Consider the following 25,663-nt stretch of genomic DNA (forward strand, 5'->3'; position numbering starts at 1 on the left):
TGTGTGTGTGTGTGTGTGTGTGTGTGTGTGTGTGTGTGTGTATATATATATATATATATATATATATATATATATATATATATATATATATATATATATATATATATATATATATATATATATATATATATATATATATATATATACGAGTATATATATAGTAAAACCTCCCTTAACCAAACCCAAATAAGCCAAATATCAGATAACCTGAAACACCCTTATGGCAACCCTGAGTGACAAGCAAAAGTAGACTAGTAGTACAGTGTGTAACGTTATGTTAGCTCTTATGTGACCAGTGTGTTGTGTACAGTTAAGTGAGCTCGTAAGTAAAGACTAAATGTGTACTCAGGCAGCCCGGGTAACCCAAGTGGCCCAAATGAAAGATTTTGGGCACCTCCCAGGAAACAGGTACATTTTACCAGTAAACATATGGCCTGTGGCAGTAAACATATGGCTAATGCTTATCCAATTGGTGATTTGTATTACAGAGCACTTGTTGCCCTAGGCAACGAGGTTTTTGTTGAAGATCCATTACTAATATCATTCATTACCCATCCCATTTCCTTTATTTTCATTCTTTTGTATATTTAAGACTCAGTACTATATTTACTGGTGCATGTCATTGCATGTGTGCAGATAGTATTGTAGTCATCTGCAATAAATGAGCAAGTGTAACGCCAATACAATGAACCCCCAGTTTATAACAGTTCAGTCATCAAAGGTTCACTTTTTCGTATTTTTTTCACTGGAACTTAATTATTTTCAGAATGCAGAAAATCCCATTTTATTGTAGAAAAATCAGCTATTATATTTGATAAAATAAATGCTAAATCATGGCATGGGTTGAGGAAATATCCAGATGAGGGTTTAGGTGCATTTGTATATTTAGCAACACTACCTGCTAATGTGGCGGCCAGCCGGAGGCAATGGCACGGTTCACACCAGCCCATCACCATCAACAGTCAGCTGTTAGCAGGCGGAGTGGGCACCAGCTGGTGTTGGTTGGTCAGCCACGCAAGCACTAATTTTCATTGTCACTCTCACATTGTTTGTGGGTTGGTGTACTTGGATTGGTGGCGGCTTGGCATGTTCATGTGAGTGCTGTACATTGCTGTTACTGCTGGATGGTGATTAGGTTGGATGATCATGCAGAAGCAGGTTTTGTCACCATTTGACATGTATGGGTTATTATTCTTGTGGTGGTGCTGGTTTGGTGTGTTAAGTAAGTGTTGTACAAACATTCTGGTTATCGATGGGTCAGTGGTAGTGGTTGCTGTGTTGTGCACAACTCGCCGAGTTAGGGGTTAATTACTTTTTTTTTTTTCTGAATCACAGTCAATATATTGCAGATTTTAGTACTTCACAGGTACCTTTGGACCATAACCCTGACATGAATTGGGGTTTCACTGTATAAGTATGGTTGGGCAGCCATTTTTGTTGTGACATCATCAGAGCACAGAGCACACCACTTCCTTGGTTTGTGTGACCCAAGTCAACCAACTGAATGCACCTCAGCTAGTGCATTGTGTACAGTGTGTAATAACAAAATATGCTGTAAAATTAATATCTATCATGGGGCTTGTAATATGATCATGTGCTTACAAATATGCTTTAAATAACAATAAACATACATGTGTATTGTTGGATAAACCAAACTTTTGGATAAACCGTCAGTCATCTCACCTCATATGGTTCAGTTTATGGAGGTTTTATGGTATGTATATATATATATATATATATATATATATATATATATATATATATATATATATATATATATATATATATATATATATATATATATATCATTGAATGTGATAGCTAGTTGAGCATTTATTATTTTTCTTAAGATATTTTCCTTATATCTTATGATTGTCTTATATTCTTTTTAATTGGCTGTATGACTTCGCTGAAGCTAGTCATTTTCGCTAGATCGCGATTTCAGGTCCTTGACCCTTCTTCAGCAGCGAAGGTCTTTCCGTATTGAGGGTGTCAGAGAGAATGGCTCAAGCTGATTGCAGGGGTGTACTTATACCGGTAGGCTTGTCACCCCGCTGCGTGTCCTGGTCTCTGATTGGTTGACGGCTGTCACGGGCTGTGCTGGGCTGCTATCCAAGCTGGGTCTTCGCGCGCTTGGTAATGCTTGTAGGTCTTCGGATTGTTGATTTAATGTAGGGTTTGTCTCTTTTATATATATAGTGCTTCTAAGATGGGGAGACGCCTGGTGTCTGGGCATGTAGTTAGGATCTCCGTTTTATCTACTAGCATTCCTCTTGTGATGTTTATGTTATGCTTCTCCTTCAGATGTTTCTTGGGTGCTCCTGCTGCGAGGTGGAAAGTTAGTCGTTGGGAGAGTCTTGTTGTCATCAACAACCTATGTTGGCATGACGACAACAAGACTCTCCCAACGACTAACTTTCCACCTCGCAGCAGGAGCACCCAAGAAACATCTGAATGAGAAGCATAACATAAACATCACAAGAGGAATGCTAGTAGATAAAACGGAGATCCTAACTACATGCCCAGACACCAGGCGTCTCCCCATCTTAGAAGCACTATATATATAAAAGAGACAAACCCTACATTAAATCAACAATCCGAAGACCTACAAGCATTACCAAGCGCGCGAAGACCCAGCTTGGATAGCAGCCCAGCACAGCCCGCGACAGCTGTCAGCCAATCAGAGACCAGGACACGCAGCGGGGTGACAAGCCTACCGGTATAAATACACCCCCGCAATCAGCTTGAGCCATTCTCTCCGACACCCTCAATACGGAAAGACCTTCGCTACTGAAGAAGGGTCAAGGACCCGAAATCACGATCTAGCGAAAATGACTAGCTTCGGCGAAGTCATACAGCCAATTAAAAAAGAATATAAGACAATCATAAGATATAAGGAAAATATCTTAAGAAAAATAATAAATGCTCAACTAGCTATCACATTCAATGAGATATGTATTAGAGAAAGACCCCTGCCCATATACACCCTTAATATATATATATATATATATATATATATATATATATATATATATATATATATATATATATATATATATATATATATATATATATATATATATACTTTGCAGAACTACTTCCGCAAACACAAACATATCCACAAAACATGTGGTAAAGCAAGCACAAGCATGTTTTGGGTTGCCAAAACTTGCCATATCTGAACTGTCAAGTTGGCAAGTAGAAACCTTTAGCTCAGGCATAGTGTTGCCAAATTAGCACTTTTGGCGCTAAATTTAGCGATTTTCACAATAATCTATCACCAAACATTTACGTTTCTTATTCCATAACTAGTGCACTTTTGGCGCTAAATCTACTACTGATTTTTCACAATAATCTAGCACCAAACATTTACGTTTCTTGTTTTCTACTGATTTTTCACAATAATCTAGCACCAAACCTTTACGTTTCTTGTTCCATAACTAGTGCCCTTTTTTGTCCCATTTAGCACCACATTTCAAAATGTTCACCTATAATTTAGCCTTTTTTTTTTCCTTATGCTAACGTCATGCGAAATTTTTGGAGGAGGACTAAATCAAGCAAGTTTCAACACAGGGCAGTGGTGGATTCAAACACGGGCCCAACAGGTGTTAAGTGGGCCTGGATTCGAATCCCCAACTGTCCTGTGATAATAAAATAAAAATTAACATCTCTCTATCTATCTATCTATATACCTTAGCTTTTTCCACCGTGCAGGTGGGTAGCCCAGGCAAGACACAACCTAGGTAACATAATATTAAAATAACATTAAAATAACATTAACAATCATAATGATAATGATAACATTAAAATAAAGTTAATCAACACATTTACTTATCTACATAATAACTGACTGACCTACCCTTTTAAATTGTTTTAACCATGTTTTAATGATTCTGTTATAAAATGAAGAAGATATTAAGGAATGGTTTGTGGTTAGCGGATTTGTGGTTGCAGAAAAGTAAATGTCAAGAGGTTTGTGGATTTGTGGTTGTGGAAGGTAGGTTGTGGGTTTGCAGAACTGTGGTTTCCTGAAGTGATTTTTGGTTTGTGGTGCCCAGCACTGATATATATATATATATATATATATATATATATATATATATATATATATATATATATATATATATATATATATATATATATATACAGTAAAATCCCTCTCATCCGGCATTCGAGTATCCGGCAGCTTCAAGTATCCGGCACATTTTTCCCCGAGCCTTAAAATCAATAAAAAATCAATGTATACTCATAAAATCGATTAAAATTCCCGTGCGAGGCATACTTTGTCCCCTCGCCACCAGAGCGCACTGCTTCGCGCCACCCGCGGCCCACTGCACTGTGTTTACTCAGTGACTCAGTCCCGCGTGTGCACTGTTTATTGCCTGACACCTTCATCATGCCTAAAGTTGTAGAAAAGAGGAAGCGTGTTGTGCTTACACTTGAGCAGCTGATCAGATCAGCTGCTGATTAAGATCAGCTGATCTTTGTTATGGTAAGATGCGTGAGTGTAGGGTGGTGATTGTGGACATAATTTCAATAATTTCACTTCTATTCAAGTATCCGGCATGTCGGCAATCCCTTTGATGCCGGATAAGAGGGATTTTACTGTATATATATATATATATATATATATATATATATATATATATATATATATATATATATATATATATATATATATATATATATATATATATATATAGTGTGTGTGTGTGTGTGTGTGTATGTAGGTGTAGGCAAGGCCTATGAACAGGTTTTACAGAAGACAAAATTTGCCCTTTCTACACTTTTCCATACAGATGGAGGCCTTTTTGGAACAATAGTAGTATAGCATTTACTAATTTGATAGTTTCTGAATATAACTGTAATAAATTAATAGAGATCAATAATTAAACAAGGATTCCCTATAAGGATCAATGAACTGTTAAGTCTAGAAACAACTTCTCTAGTCTCTGCTAATAGAACAAATTACCTGTGATCAGCCTTTGAGTTGAATGGTCGACATTCATAGCACAGTGAGAAAAGTGGTCCCTGAGACTTGGTTTGTGCTGGGGATATGATGCTGGTCAGCTTTGCATACATGGTGGAGGTACGGGAGAGAGCACTGGTGAAGGATGGCACTGGTGCACGGTTCTGGGGTGATAGCAGCTGAGGGAAGACTGTATCAGGAGTCACCTGAAGGGAAAAATATCAGTCTCACTTGCTACTTCATTTTTTAACACATGTTTTCATGTCATATAAGGCCAAGGCCAAAAAAAAAAAAAAAAAAAAAAAAAAAACTAAGAAAACCTATTACAAGGTACATAAAAAGGCATATCTTACTCAATGAACACACAAGGAAAAATCAAAAGAAGCAATGTTATCAAAGTGCAGAGATGGAAAGTATTCAAAATATGTCACAAAGTGAATACTTACCTCAAGTGAAACATATCAAACCACAAAATCTTGAATCATATTTTCCATCTTTAATCCTTTATACAAGGTGTAGTAAAAAGTATCCAACCTTTGGCCAAAAAAGAAATAATATTAAAAACTCATAATTTTGATTTAGTCTCCTTCAGAGTATTCACTCATATTTTCTTCCTCTATCCTCACTTATTCTTACTTATGCCATTCTTTTCCTTCCTTCTTTTTTTTTATATTAATTAATACTTCAAAATTTTGTTTAGCATTTTGTTCTAATTCGTTCAGTCCCTCCCAATATCCATTATCATCATTTATATCCTCACTAACATCATTTTATTCAGCTCCCTCATTCCCTCCTTCTCCTTCTTTATCTTCCTCCAATACTGTCTCTAATTCCCTAAATACAACATATTCAACAACCTACCAAAATTTTCATCCATCCTCTTATCATCATCTTTTAACATCAAATTCATCAAATTAGTCATTTTCTTTTCTCCCTAATGTTATGAGGAATATCATAAGTGGTCTTTTACATAAAATTTTCTTCTTTCTTCTTTTGTTTAATTACTTTTATACTGTATATAGCCATCAAGCAGCCCATTTCCACTTTATCTATACCTAGTAATTCCAGTACAGTTCATGACATTTACTCTCTGAATAACCTACAAACAGCTCATGGGATTTACTCTTTGAATGACCTAAATACATCTGCTGCTTTTTACAAATTTAAACTAAATGTCATCTGTTATATCACTTGCTACATAAGTATTCATCTTTTTTTTTTCTTTGTTTCACTATTAAATGTCTCCAAAGCAACACTTACCTTGTCCTTTAGCATCAGGGATCCCAACTCAATGTCGAACTTGTAGGATTTGCTCCTTGGCCGAGACTCAAGCCCCATTTTCACATCAGCAAACTCCAGCTCAAACAGTTCAGCTCTGGGTAAGATTGGGATATTAGAGAGAGAGAGAGAGAGAGAGAGAGAGAGAGAGAGAGAGAGAGAGAGAGAGAGAGAGAGAGAGAGAGAGAGAGAGAGAGAGAGAGAGAGAGAGAGAGAGAGAGAGAGAGAGAGAGAGACTCATCTTCTGCTGCACTACCAAAAATCAAGTACAGCCAAGTTGCCGTTAATGCAGAAGTCTGCTTCCACTATCAGCCCACATTAGATGCAATCTGCACCTGAATTTTAATGAAAATAGCATATAATGACTACAATTCTGACCTGGCTGAGACAGGCCGCCCAAAATTAAAATATTTTCAGACTACCTATAACATTCAATTATTTCAAAAGTATATAACTGAAGGTAATAAATACATAGGAGTTCATAAAACATCAAAAAGATAATGAATAAAGACCAATGGTGTACAGTAAAAATCATTAAAAACCACACAGAGCCATTGTTTACACACATAGTTGATGAACATTCACTACTGATATCACTGTAGAGAGCAGCAGCTGCAGTCTGACCTTCTCATTAAACTGGCATCACTGTGTATGGTGGTAGTGGCAGCAGCAGCATGCTCATTCCCCTAGCATTGGTGTTACCATGCTCACTGCAGCTTGTTGCAGTCTATCCCCACATTAGGCTTTAAACCCTCCCCTGCATTTGAATATAACTTGGACACAAATTGACCTCAGCACAATTCACATTAGAATGCTGCATGCTAGTGGTGACCTGACTAAGTTCAAATTCAAAACAGAAGAGAATGAATCACCAAGTCAAGTAAACCCCATAGGATATTATGCAAGTATACAATCTCGTTGTATATAAGTGTATGTGTGTGCATGTGTGTGTGTGTGTGTGTGTGTGTGTGTGTGTGTGTGTGTAAACTTGTGTGTGTTTACTTAGTTCTTTTTACCTAGTTGTGACATAGGGGAGATGAGCTAAGCTTGTACTGTCTCATCTCCATAACTGTTTTTATCCAACTTTTCCTTAAAGTCATGAATATTTCTAGCACACACCACTTCCCCCTTCAGTCCATTCTATGCTTCTATGAGGGAAGCTGAACTTCTTTATGTCCCCTCTGCAGGTGGTTGCTTTTAGTTTTCTCCCATATCCCCCTGTCTCTCTTTCATTCATTACAAATAGATCTTCCCTATTTAGTTTTTCCATCCCACTCAGTAATCTGTGAAATGCAATCATGTCGCCTCTCTCTCGTCTCCTTCCCAAGACTGAGAGTTGCATCCTAGCTGGTCTCTCCTCATATGGCAGATCTTGCAATTCTTGTATCATCTTGGTAGCTGCTCTCTGAATGCCTTCTAATTTTGTGTTTTTTTTTTTCATGTGGTGACCAAATTAACACTGCATATTCTAATCTTGGACTTATTGTGTTGATTATTTTCATCATTTCTTCATCTAGATAAACAAAGGCAACTCTTATATTTCTTGGTAGAGTGAGAGTTTCACCTGTTATCTTATTCATATATTTTCCCAGTGATAATTCCTCAGGGAATATCACTCCTAAATCTTTTCCTGTTGTCTTATTAATTGTTTCATTCCCCATTTTACAGTTATAACTACACCTGTTACTTTTCCCAAACTCCATCTTTATACACTTCCCAAGTTAAATTCCATTTGCCATCTAATACTCCACCCCCACACCTTATCTAGATCTCTGGAATTCTTCACAATCTTAATTTCCTTCACTCTTCTCATAAGTTTTGCATCATCAGCAAAAAGACTTGCATAGCTGATACATTCTCCATTATATTATTTATTTACACCGCAAACATAATTGGTGGTAACACTGACCCTTGGGGGATCCCACTTAATAATGGGCTCTACACTGATGCCTGGTCCCTTATCACTGTTCACATCTCTCTGTTTTTTTAAAAATCCTCTATCCATTCCAGCAGGCTTTCATTTACACCACCTATCTTCTCCAGTTTCCATAGACATCTTTCATGTGCCACCATATCAAAAGCTTTTCTTAAATCTAGGTAAATGCAGTCTGCCCAACCGTCTTCCTCCTGTATTATAGCAATCATTCTTGGATAATAACGCAACTAACTGGTAAGACAAGATTTCCCCTTTCCAAAGCCAAATTGACAATTTGTAAGAATTTTGCTGTCTTCCAAATATTTGGTCCATTCGTTTTTATTACCCTTTCAATTACTTTTGCTACCACACTCGTCAGCAAAACTGGTCTGTAATTTAGTGGGTCTTGCATGTCTCCTCCTTTAAACATGGGCACAATATTTGCCCTTTTCTGATCCTGTGGAACTATTCCTTCATCAGTAGAGGTACATATGATGGTATATAATTTATCTTTAAGCTGGTTACTGCATTCTTTTAATACTCATCCCAACACTCCATCCGATCCTACGGCCTTTCTCACATCTAACATTTTGATAATTTAATTAATTTCCTATATCGTTACTTGAAATTCCTTCATTTTTCTATTTTTTTGTACCTTATAAAATTCCTTTTCCTTTGTAAAATCTTTCTTGAAGCTCTTATTCATCACTTATGCCATCTCTTTTGGGTCATCATATACCACTCCATCCACCCTTAGTTTTTCTATGCTCACTCTGCTTTTCAGTTTACCATTCACATGTATGTAGAGGAGTTTGGGCTCATGCTTACACCTGTCTATTGTATCTTTTTCAAACTGTCTTTGTTCATCTCTCAGGACCTTCATGTAAGCATTTCTTGCTTGTTTGTAATTATTCCACAGGTTATTTTATTTTTTTTTCCCTCCACTTTTCCATGAATTCTGTTTTGTCCTAGCTGCTTCACATCTTATTAAACCATCATCAAACATCATTTTAAACCATGCTTTTTTATCAACTATTACTGTCTGCCTTTTAGGCACAAACTTCTTTTCTCCTTCTTTGTATATTTTAAGAAACTCATCCCACTTCTATTGGAGCCCTGTATCCTTATAGAACATATCCCATCTCTATTCTTGAAAAAAAATTCATTTTGTCAAAGTCTGCCTTATTATAGTTTAATCTTCCAGCATGGTGTTCTTCATTCCTTTTACCTTCTATTTCCTCATTTATATTGAATTCTATGGTAGTGTGGTCACTTTTGGTTAATGGACACTATCTGAACATTATTAATTCCTTCTGGTTCCTTGCTAAATAACAGATCTACTCTTGATGTTTTTCCATCTTTTCCAAATCTTGTATCACCTTTTATCCATTGCATTAATACATTATCTATTGCCAGCTGTAATAATTTATTTCCCCAAGATGATTCTGTTCCCTAAGTGTACCAATCTTCCCAGCACACCTCCTTACAGTTAAAGTCTCCCATCATAATCACTTTATCACCACTTGGCATTTTCTCTAGTGAGTTCTTTGTGTCTTTTTATCATTTCTTCATATTCTTTGTCTGACCAGCATTGGTTATGGATGGTATGTAAGTCACTATGAATTGTCTCTTTTTGCCTAGTATATTTTCCACTCCAATTTTTTAATGCCTCTGCTAGTTCATTGCCACATTCTATTTCAACCACTTTTCAGCTTTTCTTGGCTAAAAACATCACTCCTCCTTTTTCATTTGTTCTACTTCTTTTCCATAAATTGTATCGATTTTGTTGAGTGTTCTTTACTTCTTCTAACTCATCATAAAATTTTACTTTTGTGAGGCCCATTATATCTGGACTTTTCTCATTTAAATAAACATTTCACTCCCTTAATTGCACGATAAGGCCATTAATGTTAGTGTATGCCACATTCCATATGTCTTCTTTTCTCCTTACCTTGTTTCCCTGTTCTCCCTCCTGTTTATATACCACTTTCTCACTTTTATGTCCAAACTCTCTAATAGAATATCTCCAGCTCTTCCATTCTCTCCTCATTTTTATGCCTTTACTTCCTCCCTCAGTTTAATTAGCTCTTACCTCTCCTTTCCATTTGTGTGTGTGTGTGTGTGTGTTTGTGTTACCTAGTTGTCTAGTTGTGTTTTATGGGAAAAGACCTATGCTCGTGCTGTCCCATCTCCATATCTGTTAATATCCAACTTAGCCTTGAATCCATGTATACTTTCTGCATTTACTATCTCCTCATCCAGACTGTTCCATACATCAACACTTCTATTTGGGAAACTATACTTTTTGACGTCTCTTCTACAAGCACTCCTCTTCAGCCTCTTCCCATGTCCTCTAGTGTCCCTTGTATCCCAGATCATTAACTCGCTCCGGTCCATCTCCTCTACTCCCTAATATGCTTTATATATCACAATTAAGTCTCCCTTTTCTCTCCTCTTTTCCAATGTTGGTAGATGTATCCTTGCCAGTCTCTCTTCATATGACAAGTCCCTGATACTTGGTACTGCACCATCTTCGTAGCTGCTCTCTGAACTCTCTCCAACTTCCTTATATCCTTTTTCTTGTATGGCAACCACACTACTGCTGCATATTCTAGTCTAGGTTTTATCAGCGACACAATCATCTTCCTGACCATCTCTTCATTCATGTATGCAAAGGCCTGCCTTATTCTTCTCAACAAATAATAGGTTTCTCCTATAACTTGTTGAGAAGAATAAGGCAGGCCTTTGCGTATATGGATGAAGAGATGGTCAGGAAGATGATCGTGTGTGTGTGTGTGTGTGTGTGTGTGTGTGTGTGTGTGTGTGTGTGTGTGTGTGTGTGTGTGTGTGTGTGTGTGTGTGTGTGTGTGTGTGTATTTACCTAGTTGTATTTACCTAGTTGTATAGTACAGGGTCCAAGTCAAAGCTCAATTAGTCCTGTCCCCATACCCGAATTTGTCCAATTTCTCTTTAAACATGTGCACACTCTTTGCCGCAACTACCTCTTCTTTTAAGTTATTCCATATTTCAACCGTTCGATGCGGAAAGCTGTATTTCTTAATATCTCCCAACAATGACTCTTCTTTAATTTCTTCATATGTCCCCTTGTACGTCTATCTCCTTCCTCCACTTTTACAACTAGGTCATCTCTGTCTATCTTCTCCATGCCATTTACTAATTTGAACATTGTTATCAGGTCTCCTCTTTCCCTTCTTTCTTGCAGTGTTGGTAATCCAATTTCTTCCAGTCTTTCCTCGTAACTTAGGTCTTCCAATTCAGGTATCATTTTCGTAGCTGTTCTTTGTATTCTTTCCAATTTCCTTATATCTTTCTTTTTGTGTGGAGACCATACCACTGCTGCGTATTCCAGTTTGGGACGTATCATGTGTGTTATGATTTGCTTTATCATTTCTTTGTCTAGGTAATTAAATGCCACCCTGATATTTGCTAGCAAATTATATGTAGAGCCAAATAGTCCATTGATGTGTTTTTCTGGTGAAAGCGTGTCTTGAATTATTACTCTTTTTCTTCTTTGCTCTTTGGTATTGTGATACCTCCCATCTTATACTCCCATGAAGGTCTCCTTTTACTTCTTCCCATCTCCATTACATGGCACTTCTTTATATTGAATTATAATTTCCATCGTTTACTCCATTCATAAATTCTATCAATATCCCTCTGTAGTTCCTCACAATCCTCTTGGTTCTTTATTGCTTTCATCAATTTTGCATCATCTGCAAACATATTAATGTAGCTATTTAAACCCACCGTCATATCATTTATATAGACCTTAAACATTATAGGTGCCAACACAGACCCTTGTGGTACTCCGTTTGTTACTTCGCACCAACTTGATTTATTATCTCTGATTACTGTACTCATTTCCCTACCTTGGAGATATGTGTGTGTGTGTGTGTGTGTGTGTGTGTGTGTGTGTGTGCGTATTTACCTAGTTGTGAAATACAGGACAAGAGCCACACTAGGATCGTGCTGTCCCATCTCCATATCGACTTTTATCTCGATTTTCTTTAAATTTATGAACTGTCTTTACACACACAGTTTCATCCTTAACTTCATTCCACACTGTTATACTTCTGTGTGGGAAGATACATTTCTTGATGTCTCTTCTGTTTCCTTCCATGTCGTCTTGTGTCTCTTGTATCTGGTATCATGAGGTCTTCTCTGTCCAACTTTTCCATTCCTTCCAATATTCTATATATTGCCATCAAATCACCTCTTATCCTCCTTTTTCCTAGTATAGCCAGGCCCAATCTCTTCAACCTTTCCTCATAACTATACTTTCTTAAGCTTGCAGGGATTTTAGTTGCAGCTCTCTGGATTCTTTCTAACTTTCTTGTATCCTTTTTCAAACTTAGCGACCATACTAATGCTGCGTACTCCAATCTCAGATGTATCATCGTTGTTATCAGTTTTTTATCATATCTTCATCAATATAGGAGAATGCTATCTTCATGTTTCTCAGCAGATTATGTTTCTCCTATAATTTTGTTTATGTGCTTCCCAAATGACAAATTATCAGTAATAATTACTCTTAGGTCTTTTTCTTCTGATATTATAGAGATTTCCTCATTCCCTAAGTAATAGTTGCCAACTGGTCTTCTCACACTTTTCCCAAACCTCATTACACTACATTTTTTAGCATTAAACTCCATGTTCCACCTCAATGACCATTCATTAATCTTAATTAAGTCCTGAATTAAAGCATTGCAGTCCTCTTCATTTGTTACTTTCCTCATAATCTTAGCATCATCAGCAAAAAGGTTCATGTAACTTTCTACACCTTCTGTCATATCATTTACATAAACTGTTAACATAATAGCTGCAAGTACCAAACCTTGTGGGACTCCACTTATTACCGTTCTCCAGTTTGACCTGCTGCCTTTAATTACTGTCCTCATTTGTCTGCTTGTCAAAAAGTCAGTCATCCACTTTAACAGTGATCCACCAAGTCCTCCAGTTTTTTCCAATTTCCATATTGGTCTTCTGTGCGGAACTTTATCAAATGCTTTTCTCAGATCTAAGTATATGCAGTCAGCCCATCCATCTCTCTCTTGCAATCACCTTGTTGTCTTCTAGGTATTTCACCCATCTGTTCTTGATAATCTTTTCACAAATCTTTGCACCACACTTGTGAGCGATACAGGTCTATAATTTAATGGATCTTCTTTACTTCCGGTCTTGTGAATTGGAGTAATATCCACCTGTTTCCAATCTATGGGTACTCTACCTTTTACCAGGGTGGTGCTAATTATATTGTGCAGCACTGAGACTAATTGTGAGCTACACTCTTTTAAAATTCAACTTGATACACCATCAGGACAAATTGCTTTCCTTACATTCATGTCTTCCAACATATTCTTTACGTCTACTGATGTTTTAATCTCCTTTAGGTCGCTTCCTTTTTCTAATGCTGTCCTCTCACCTCTGAAGTCATTTTCCTTAGTAAACACAGAGTGGAAGTATCTATTAAACACTTCAGCTACCTCTTCTGGGTCATCCACTGTCTCTTCTCCAGATTTTACCATGCTTATTTTATCTTTACTCTTTAATTTTCCATTGATGAATTTATAAAATAATTTTGGTTGGTCTTTACATTTCTCCACAACATTCTTTTCAAAAATTTTCTGCTCATCTCTGAGTTCTGACATATTCATTCCTCTTCCTTATATGATTGTTCCACAGGTGCAGTCTCTTGTTTTTCTTCCACTTGTTCCATGCTTTTTCTCTCTCCAATCTAGCTGTTGCACATCTCCTATTGTACCAATCCTTTTTGAAAAGGTTCTCTGTTGATCTCTTGGGTACCCATTTCTCTATTCCCTTATTATAAATGTCCAGGAAGGCTGTCCACTTTTCCTCTATGTCCTCCTTTTGAATAACTATGTTCCAATTCACTTCACTGAAATACTTCCTAAGTTGTCCAAAGTTAGTCTTGCTATAGTTTAGCCATTCTCTTCTGTGGTCCTCTTTTCTTATACTGTGAACTGAATCAGCTTCCATAACTGTGAACTGAATCAGCACATGATCACTGGGTTTATGTATTTAAGGTCTACTATTTCTTGTTCCTTGGTGAAAACTAGATCGAGCCTTGAAGATGCTTCATTTCCCCTAAATCTTGTGTCATCTGTAACCCATTGTGTCAGGAAATTTTCAATAGCCAAGTCTAGTAACTTGTTCCCCCATGATGACTCAATGCCTTCTGTGGTCCAATTCTCCCAAGATATCTCTTTACTGTTAAAGTCCCCCCATCAGGAGTATATCATCATTTTCCTCAAGCAGCTCTGCCAAACATGTCCTTGTGTCCTCAAGCATTTTCTTATATTCATCCTCTCTCTAAGAGTTGAAATAGGGGGGAACATAGGTCACCACAATGTTACGGTATCTTCCCATATTCTGCCTTAAACCTATTTTCAATACTTCTGCCTCCTCCAGCCCATATGTGACAGATTCCACTAATAAATCCTTCCTAACTAGAAGCATCACACCTCCCCATTTATTCTTTCTATTTCTCATCCAGAGGTTGTATTTTCCTTCACCAATATTTAACATATCCCCTTCACTTGACAATTTAATTTCAACAATTCCCATGATGACCAGTTTCTCCTCTTTTAAATAGTCTTCTAGTTCCAACACTGCCTCGGAGGAGGCAGTAGGCACCTGCCAAAACGATAATTACTCCCAGTGAGGTCTAAAGCACTGTTCAGGGGGTGCTGTGAACTTATCATTAAACTCAGCTGTGACCTCACTGAACGTTTCCCTTTGTGTCTCACAACACAAGGGGGCAGTCACAGCCTGCCCTCTAAAGACAACTCTCTTCCTCCACACAAAACTACAAGCACCTAATAACACACACACCCTTCACTCAAAAATTTTAAAATCATGGCGACTCCTACACCAGCCTCGGAGTCCCCATCTGGGGAGGGGACCATAAATGTCCCCAGGTCGGACTGCCTTTCCGTCGATGACCCTAAGTGTCTTGACACCCCCCTCAACTTTTTCTTCATTAACTTCTGCAACATTCGCGGTCTAAGATCTAATTTTCAATCTGTAGAACACCACCTCTCCTCTTCTAAACCTCATCTTCTTTTCCTCACTGAAACTCAGGTGTCTGAGGCAACTGACAGTAGCCCCTTTTCTGTTCCCTCCTACTTTCTCTATCCTCATTTTCGATCCAAAGCTGGATGCTGCGTTTATGTGCGCAATGACTTAACCTGCTCTCATGCCCATGCTCTTGAATCTTCTGAGTTTTCCACCATCTGGCTACGACTACAGAGTCATTCTCATACTAAATTTATCTGTGCTGTATACCTCTCTCCTAACTCCTCTGACTATAACAAATTCTTTGACTACTTAACTTCCAAAGTGGAGCACATTCTGACCCTCTTCCCTTTTGCAGAGATCTCCATTCTTGGAGACTTCAATGTTCACCACCAGCTTTGGCTTTCCCTTCACTGCTTTCCCTTCACTGACCATCCAGGTGAACTAGCCTACAACTTTGCTATCCTCCATGACCTAGAGCAATTGGTGCAACACCCTACTCGTATTCCTGACCGTCTTGGAGATACGCCCAACATTCTTGACCTTTTCCAGACCTCTAATCCTTCTGCTTATGCTGTCACCCTTTCTTCTCCGTTGGGCTCCTCCGATCACAATCTCATATCTTTATCTTGTCCTATCACTCCAATCCCTCCTCAGGATCCCCCTAAGCGAAGGTGCCTCTGGCGTTTTGCCTCTGCTAGTTAGGGGGACCTAAGGAGGTATTTTGCTGATTTTCCTTGGAATGACTACTGCTTCCATGTCAGAGACCCGTCTTTGTGTGCTAAGCGCATAACAGAGGTGATAGTGTCTGGCATGGAAGCGTACATTCCTCACTCTTTTTCTCGTCCTAAACCTTCTAAACCTTGGTTTAACACAGCTTGTTCTCGTGCTATACATGATAGAGAGGTGGCCCACAAAAGGTACTTAAGCCTTCCATCACCAGAATCTCATGCACTTTATATTTCTGCCCGGAACCAAGCCAAGTCTGTTCTCCAACTAGCCAAAAACTCCTTCATTAACAGAAAATGTCAAAAACTTTCAAGATCTAACTCCCCTCGTGATTTCTGGCATCTAGCCAAAAATATCTCCAATAACTTTGCTTCTTCTTCTTTCCCTCCTCTACTTCAACCAGATGGCACCACTGCTATCACATCTATTTCTAAAGCTGAACTCTTTGCTCAAACCTTTGCTAAAAACCCTACCTTGGATGATTCTGGGCTTGTTCCTCCCTCTCCTCCACCCTCTGACTACTTCATGCCACGTATTAAAATTCTTTGCAATGATGTTTTCCATGCCCTCGCTGGCCTAAACCCTCGGAAGGCTTATGGACCTGATGGGGTCCCTCCTATTGTTCTCCGAAACTGTGCCTCCATGCTTGCACCTTGCCTAGTCAAACTCTTTCAGCTCTGTCTGTCAACATCTACCTTTCCTTCTTGCTGGAAGTTTGCCTACATTCAACCTGTTCCTAAAAAGGGTGACCACTCTAATCCCTCAAACTACCGTCCTATTGCTTTAATTTCCTGCTTATCTAAAGTTTTTGAATCTATCCTCAACAGGAAGATTCTTAAACATCTATCACTTCACAACCTTCTATCTGATCGCCAGTATGGGTTTCGTCAAGGCCGCTCTACTGGTGATCTTCTGGCTTTCCTTACTGAGTCTTGGTCATCCTCTTTTAGAGACTTTTGTGAAACTTTTGCTGTTGCCTTGGACATATCAAAAGCCTTTGATAGAGTCTGGCACAAAGCTTTGATTTCCAAACTACCCTCCTACGGTTTCTATCCTTCTCTCTGTAACTTCATCTCAAGTTTCCTTTCTGAACGTTCTATTGCTGCTGTGGTAGATGGTCACTGTTCTTCTCCTAAATCTATTAACAGTGGTGTTCCTCAGGGTTCTGTCCTGTCACCCACTCTCTTCTTATTATTCATTAATTATCTTCTAAACCAAACTTCTTGTCCTATCCACTTCTATGCTGATGATACCACCCTACACTTTTCCACGTCTTTTCATAGACGTCCAACCATTCAGGAGGTAAACATATCACACAGGGAAGCCACAGAACGCCTGACTTCTGATCTTTCTAAAATTTCTGATTGGGGCAGAGCAAACTTGGTATTGTTCAATGCCTCAAAAACTCAATTCCTCCATCTATCAACTCGACACAACCTTCCAGACAACTATCCCCTCTTCTTCAATGACACTCAACTGTCCCCCTCTTCTACACTGAACATCCTCGGTCTGTCCTTTACTTATAATCTGAACTGGAAACTTCACATCTCATCTCTAGCTAAAACAGCTTCTATGAAGTTAGGTGTTCTGAGACGTCTCCACCAGTTTTTCTCACCCCCCAGCTGCTAACTCTGTACAAGGGCCTTATCCGTCCATGTATGGAGTATGCTTCACATGTCTGGGGGGGTTCCACTCATACTGCTCTTCTAGACAGGGTGGAATCAAAAGCTTTTCGTCTCATCAACTCCTCTCCTCTAACTGACTGTCTTCAGCCCCTCTCTCACCGCCGCAATGTTGCATATCTAGCTGTCTTCTACCGCTATTTTCATGCCAACTGCTCTTCTGATCTTGCTAACTGCATGCCTCCCCTCCTTCCGCGGCCTCGCTGCACAAGACTTTCTTCTTTCTCTCACCCCTATTCTGTCCACCTCTCTAACGCAAGAGTTAACCAGTATTCTCAATCATTCATCCCTTTCTCTGGTAAACTCTGGAACTCCCTGCCTGCTTCTGTATTTCCACCTTCCTATGACTTGAATTCCTTCAAGAGGGAGGTTTCAAGACACTTATCCACCAATTTTTGACCACTGCTTTGACCCTTTTATGGGACTGGCATTTCAGTGAGCATTTTTTTTATTAGATTTTTTGTTGCCCTTGGCCAGTATCCTTCCTACATAAAAAAAAAAAAAAAGTCTTCCCCTTCCACATTTACTTCCCTCCTGTACCACTTTCTCAACTTCATGTCCATGACCCTCCAAAAGAACTGTTTTTTCTCCACCTCTGATAGTTTTCCATTTTTTCATTTGCTTCTTTTCTTAGTTCATTTATAGTATCTCTCTCTTCTCTGGTTCTATCTTCTTTTATCCACAGTTGTTTGTATTCTTCCACCTTGGCCAATTTCCAGGAATTATTCAGTGTTTCTTCAGCAGCCACTTGTGGCCTAAACCTTATTTTCATAGGACACTGTTCACCCTCAACATATCTACCCAATCTTTTAAATTCTTCGATCTCTCTAGTCAGCTCTTTTTCTTCTTGTAATGTCTCCACTAATTTTTCCACACATATCTTTTCCTTCTTTTCTCTTTCAGTCCACTGAGGTGTACACTCTTCCTTCAGGCCAAATACCATAAGTTTTTTTTCTTATCCAGTGTCTCTCATCAAGTTTTCTTTGTTTTATAACTTGAACAACTTTTTCTGTTAGCTTTGTGTCGTTTGCCTTGGTTTGTTCATCCACAATTTTCCTAAAATCGATCTTTTCTTCCTCTTGTTCTTTCTTTCAATTTTCCTGTTTTACATTTAACTCTTCCACTTTACCTTCATATTCCATTGCTTTCTTTTCATATAACATTAGTTTTTTTTTATGTAGATCGTTGCATGCACCTTTCCATACCCCCTTCTCAGTGATCAAAGTTTCAACCATCTTCTCCATCTTGTCAAATCTATCCTTTATTTCCTTCATTTTGGTTTCCAGTGTGATAATTCTCCTTCTCATCATTGCTTCCTCAACCCTTCAATCCTCTTCACCAAATCCCGAGAAGTCTCTCTGTCTCGCCTTCGGGATGGTCCACATTGGTGTAAACAATATAGTGGGAACCAAAGTAGCCCCCTCTTCACCACTCATTATAACAATTTAACTGCTTTCTACAATACACTCTTGGAGACGGGACAGCAACGAGTAAAACCAGTGTGAACTCTCACTTCTGTATTTCCACTAGGGCATCTCTCAGCAACGTAGATGACTGGATTTTTAGGAGCACCTGTTTGCGTTGACTTCTCTGTCTGCTATGACAGTGGTGTGTGTGTGTGTGTGTGTGTGTGTGTGTGTGTGTGTGTGTGTGTGTGTGTGTGTGTGTGTGTGTGTGTGTGTGTGTGTGTGTGTGTGTGTGTGTGTGTGTGTGTGTGTGTGTGTGTGTGTGTGTGTGTGTGTGTGTGTGTGTGTGTGTGTGTGTGTGTGTGTATTCATCATCATCATTTTGAGGAACAGTCTATTTGCATTATGAATATTTCTATATATGACTTTACTTATCTAATTATACTTCACCAACCAATATTATCTCAAACAGATTCCAGCAAAAGTCTACATCTGAGGTCCTTCTGAGCCACTTCAGTCCAAAATTTCAAGATTCTACTGATTACATTTAGATTCAAACTCTTTTTACTTTACCTATATACCAGGCTGTCAGTCACACATGGGATGGCCCAGGAAAAACACCAAACACTCATACACAAAACATTTACACTCTTAGCCCCATTGGCCCCTGGTGAAAATAAATAGTCTACACCACTGCAACTGGGGTGTTAGCAGTGAGTTAAGTTGCAGATGCTTGCAGGCTACTTTGATGCAGGACTCGGTATACACTACTACAGTTCTCTGGAGACATATTCTAAACTCGCTTCTCATGATACACCTTGATGTGCTGTACATATATATTAAAAAAATGCAAACAATATCCATGTGATTCAGTGATGCGCACTCTACAGAATAGTTATTACAAGTTAAATACTTGCAACTCGGCTATCAGTTTTCACATTTATTTCTAGTCTCCTGCTACAAGTTTAGTTTGAAACATTTTCCACTTGTTTCTTCAGAAATTAATGTTTTAATTGGCAGACCCAAGAAAGATTCAAGCCAGTATTACTTGTCCTGCAGAGATATTGTGGCTACCAAAACCATGTCAAGACAAAAGGATCTGCCAATATTGGACATCGACTTCTCCAAAACATCTAAAAAATCCAAGACAGGAGATATGAGTTTACAGTGCTGTTGTCAAACCTGTCTATATATGTGCTGTGGTTGATTTCACAAACATGTCATGAAAAAAAGAACCAAGGTCTGAAAGAATGGGTTTTATTTCCCAAGAAGAAAGCAGCAACACAGGGAAGACTTTGGGAGAAATGATGTAAACAGACAATTGGCAACTCAGGAAAGACATTGAGAGACACAATGTAAACAATCTTCACTAGTGTCCTGCTAAGATTTGGCATCAAAGCATGGTTGTTTCTTTCATATGTGCCTGGATTCATAGTTTTATGTTAACTGTATAACTTAAATGGATAAAGTAAAGAGAAAAAAAACTGCAATAGGATACATCCCTAATCCAAGATAATGTGCATAGTATTTAGCTCACTTTCCCATACGTCTTGCTCTCTGCTTGATGGTGGCTAAAAATACTCCTAATATTTTAAAAGTAGATTTGATAACACACAAATGATGTAAAAATACTTTTTCAGAATAATGAGCTTCTTGTGTAAAATTAAGTCAGCTGGTGAATTTGACAGTTTTCCAGACAATAGTGACCAATTCTTTCCAACATGCCAAAACCATCTCAATCTACATCTTTCCATCACCTCACTTATTCATTTGCATCCACTGAAAAGCAGCATAAATTATGAGTCTAGCACAGCACTTACCTTCCTTCCAGATCTTCAGCTCCACCTCTGCTGGAGGAAAGGCAGAAAGAACTTTGCTTCAGGGTAAAGCTGATCTTGCAGAATACAGCATCTCTCTTCATGAAGGTGTTGTTCTCAACAGTATCAGACAGAACATACAGGATTTCCTCCTCCAATGACCCAGACACCTAGGATGAGAGAGAGAGAGAGAGAGAGAGAGAGAGAGAGAGAGAGAGAGAGAGAGAGAGAGAGAGAGAGAGAGAGAGAGAGAGAGAGAGAGAGAGAGAGAGAGAGAGAGAGAGAGAGAGAGAGAGAGAGAGAAAATAATATTCAAATACACTGAAATATCTGATGATTTGAAGCAACATGATTTGAAACAACTATGAAAGGGAGCACCCAGAAAGCAAACTCTACAACAGGACACTTAACAACTTGCCAATGAGAGACTTCTATGCAGAGACTTCCACCAGAAGTCTCACAAGTCTCTACATCTTTAGCTTGAATTTAGCCAAGTAGTTCTTCTCCAAATTATGAACACATACAGATGATGCATTCAATAAACTTCATAGCAAAAATATGAGATAACCATAGTTGTATTTTTTGCTGAAAACTAACCCAGATTATTCAACATCTTGCAGCACAGTATTTCTTTTTTTTTTTTTTTGCTTTTATAAAAATATATAATCCACAACAAAACCTACATGGCCTCTCAAAAATATTCAACTTATATTAAAGTCTAAAGAGATACAGTAAAATCCCTCTTATCTGGCATTCGAGTATCCGGCAGCTTCAAGTATCCGGCACATTTTTCCCCGAGCCTTAAAATCAATAAAAAATCAATGTGTACTCATAAAATTGATTAAAATTCCCGCGCGAGGCATACTTTGTCCCCTTGCCACCAGAGCGCACTGCTTCGCGCCATCCGCAGCCCACTGCACTGTGTTTACTCAGTGACAGTCCCGCGTGTGCACTGTTTATCGCCTGACGCCTTCATCATGCCTAAAGTTGTAGAAAAGAGGAAGTGTGTTGTGCTTACACTTAAGCAGCTGATCAGATCAGCTGCTGATTAAGATCAGCTGATCTTTGTTATGGTAAGATGCGTGAGTGCAGGGTGGTGATTGTGGACATAATTTCACTTCTATTCAAGTATCCAGCAATATTCAAGTATCCGGCATGTCGGCGGTCCCGTTGATGCCAGATAAGAGGGATTTTACTGTATATTAATTTCTCATACATCAGTATGTCTCTATAAAAAAATTTACAGTAAATTTCATCACTTAAGATTCAGGGCAGATGTCCTTAGGCAGAGATTGGCTTATTTCTGCTGCTGGCCCACTGAACATAAGTCAGCAGTGAGGAGAGAAGTTTCAAGGGGTGCCTCCAAAAATTAGGTTAATTGTGGATACAATATCCACCTTCAGTACACCATGGGCAGTGAGGCTCAGCAGACAGATGCAGGCAGCAAGTGTGACAGCACAGTGCAAATGTAAACAATAATATGACAGAGCTTTGGGTGAGGACTGTGCCTGCTCTCAGCTGCCTGGTGTACATTTAACATATGGTGCACTGCATGAATTTTAAACCATGAGACATCCTGATGTGCTAAAAATTAGTGTATTTTTTGCTGCAAAGTTTGTGGACTACATCAGTTTCATGTGGTGAAACTTCAACAAAGAACTTCTTACACAAATGCAGATCTTTTCAGGCCAGTTGTACAATACAAAGGTGCTGCAGAGAGAGAGCTTTCAAAGTCCCCTGTTGGAACATAATGATCCCAATGGCCCAAATGGACTTCAGCCAATTTTGGCTATTCTGACTCTCAATAGCTTTTCCTCTCCTATCTACTAGACTGATTTCTAATGTTTCCATTCAGCTTATACCTTTGTAAGTCTCCCCTTTTTGAAAGACATGCTTTTTTTTTTTTTGGTGGTGCAATATTTTTGAGACATTTTCCTCTGAATACTATATAACCAAGCTTCCTCATGAAGATTGCATATCAAAACTGTATGGAAACATATTCTTTTCCACAGTATCATGTTCACAGCTGTGGATCTTTACCACTGCCATCACTGTAAGACTGCTCACTTTAACTCCTTCATGCCCACATGCACTATCTAATGATAAGCAGCAGTCCCAGTCTCCACTACATACACACACTATGTGTATTTCATGTTATTTATAATTTTTTTACACACATATATGCAGTAAATTGTTCTGTGGATAATCCTACATTTCAGAAATACTAATCACCATCAAAAAATCACCATAAAAAATAAGTAAAAAACAGCTCCAGGGTTAGTGAAACACTGCAGTCCCAACACAGCACTGGCATCAATGAACAGCCTGTCATCTCCAAAATATTGGCCACAACCCTGCAGCCTTCCTCTTCAACAGGCTGAATATCCTCCAGTACCTTGTCATTAATCTCAGACAAATTACTGTCCAGATTCATTAGTACCTAAATTACTTGGTTTTTATGATCATATCTGAACTGTCAGTACAAGCCTTAGCCATGGTGGAGACACAAACACAATGGTGAAGGAGGGAAAAAATAGTCCTAAATATCTGCCTAGTACAAGAACCATATAAAAAAAATCTAAAGAGAAAAATACTCCAGAAAGCACCTCTACCCATGAAAACAGTACATATGTGAGTTTTTTGTTTTTTAATATACAGGAGGGACACTGGCCAAGGGCAACAAAAATCCAGTAAAAAAAAAAAAAAAAAGCACACATGCCAGTCCCCAAAAAGGGTCTAAAGCAGTAAAGCAGTAGTCAAAAATTGAAGGATAAGTGTTTTGAAACTTCCCTCTTGAAGAACTTCAAGTCATAGGAAGGTGGAAATACAAAAGCAGTCAAGGAGTTCCAGAGTTTACCAGAGAAAGGGATGAATGACTGAGAATACTCATTAACTCTTGCATTACAGAGGTGGACAGAATAGGGGTGAGAGAAAGAAGAAAGTCTTGTGCAGCAAGTCTGCAGAAGGAGGGGAGGCATACAGTTAGCAAGATCAGAAAAGAGGTTAGCATGAAAATAGCAGTAAAAGATAGCTAGAGATGCAACACCACAGTAAAAAGAAAGAGGCTGAAGACAGTTAGAAGAGAGTTGATGAGACAAAAAGCCTTTGATTCCACCGTCTTAAAGAGTGGTATGAGTGGAACCCCCCAGACATGAGAAGCATACTCCATACATGGAAGGATAAGGCCCTTGTACCGAGTCAGAAGCTGGTCGTGTGGGTGGGGGGTGTGAGAAAAACTGGCAGAGACGTCTCAGAACACCTAACTTCATAGAAGCTGTTTTAGCTAGAGATGAGATGTGAAGTTTCCAGTTTAGATTATAAGAAAAAGGACAGAACAAGGATGTTCAGTGTAGAAGAGGGAGACAGTTGAGTATCACTGAAGAAGAGGGAATAGTAGTCTGGAAGGTTGTGTCGAGTTGATAGATGGAGGAGTTTTTGAGGCATTGAACAATGCCAAGTTTGCTCTGCCCCAATCAGAAATTTTAGAGAGATTAGAAGTCTGACATTCTGTTCTGACATGAACTGTTTACTTCCTGAAGAGTTGGATGTCTATATAAAGACAAGGAAAAGTGCAGGGTGGTATCATCAGCATAGGAGTGGATAGGAAGTTTGGTTTAGAAGATCATTGATGAATAATAGGAAGAGAATGGGTGACAGGACAGAAAACTGAGGAACACCACTGTTAATAGATTTAGGAGAAGAACAATGACCGTCTACCACAGCACTAATAGAACAGTCAGAAAGGAAACGAGATGAAGTTACAGAGAGAAGGATAGAAGTTGTAGGAGGGTAGTTTGGAAATCAAAGCTTTGTGCCAAACTCCATCAAAAGACCTTGATATGTCTAAGGCAACAGCAAAAATTTCACCAAAATCTCTAAAAGAGAATGACCAAGACTCAGTAAGAAAAGTCAGATCACCAGTATAGTGGCTTTGATGGAACCCATACTGGCGATCAGATAGAAGGTTGTGAAGTGATAGATGTTTAAGAATCTTCAACAGGATAGATTCAAAAACTTTAGATAGGCAGGAAATTAAAGCAATAGAATGATAGTTTGAAGGATTAGAACAGTCACCCTTTCTAGAAACAGACTGAATGTAGGCAAACTTCCAGCAAGAAGGAAAGGTAGATGTTGACAGAGTTGAAAGAGTCTGACTAGGCAAGGTGCAAGCACAGAGGCACAGTTTCGGAGAGCAATAGGAGGGTCCCCATCAGGACTATAAGTCTTCTGAGGGTTTAGGCCAGCAAAGGCATGGAAAACATCAATGCGAAGAATTTTAACAGGTAGCATGAAGTAGTCAGAGGGTGGAAGAGAGGGAAGAACAAGCCCTGAATTGTCCAAGATTGAGTTTTTAGAAAAGTTTTGAGTAAAGAATTCAGCTTTAGAAATAGATGTGACAGCAGTAGTGCCATCTGGTTGAAATAAAGGAGGAAAAGATGAAGAAGCAAAGTTATTGGAGATATTTTTGGCTAGATGCCAAAAGTCACGAGGGAAGTTAGAACTTAAAAGATTTTGACACTCTATTAATGAAGGAGTTTTTGGCTAGTTGGAGAACAGATTTGGCATGGTTCCAGGCAAAAATATAAAGTGCATGAAATTCTGGTGATGGAAAGCTCAAGTACCTTTTGTGGGCCACCTCTCTATCATGTAGAGCACAAGAACAGGCTGTGTTACACCAAGGTTTTGAAGATTTAGGTTGAGAAAAGGAGTGAGGAATGTATGCCTCCATGCCAGACTCTGTTATGTACTCGGCACACAGAGACAGGTCTCTGACACGGAAGCAGTAGTCATTCCAAGGAAAATCAATAAAA

General features: G+C 38.7%; 1 protein-coding gene across 5 annotated transcripts in view; it reads right to left on the reverse strand.

Annotated features, from left to right (window-relative positions):
- Positions 1–25,663, reverse strand: part of LOC135113190 (intermembrane lipid transfer protein VPS13D-like) — a 475,970-nt gene that overhangs the window by 423,030 nt on the left and 27,277 nt on the right. For all 5 annotated transcript variants that reach the window (XM_064028315.1, XM_064028317.1, XM_064028314.1 and 2 more), the window contains exons 9-11: positions 20,856–21,022; positions 6,230–6,344; positions 4,973–5,175 (exon numbers count right to left, since the gene is read on the reverse strand). In XM_064028315.1, the coding sequence (XP_063884385.1) occupies positions 4,973–5,175; positions 6,230–6,344; positions 20,856–21,022 (485 nt within the window). The remainder of the gene's footprint in view (positions 1–4,972; positions 5,176–6,229; positions 6,345–20,855; positions 21,023–25,663) is intronic.

This window comes from Scylla paramamosain, chromosome 25, assembly GCF_035594125.1.
Source record: "Scylla paramamosain isolate STU-SP2022 chromosome 25, ASM3559412v1, whole genome shotgun sequence".
Classification (NCBI taxonomy): Eukaryota; Metazoa; Arthropoda; class Malacostraca; order Decapoda; family Portunidae; genus Scylla; species Scylla paramamosain.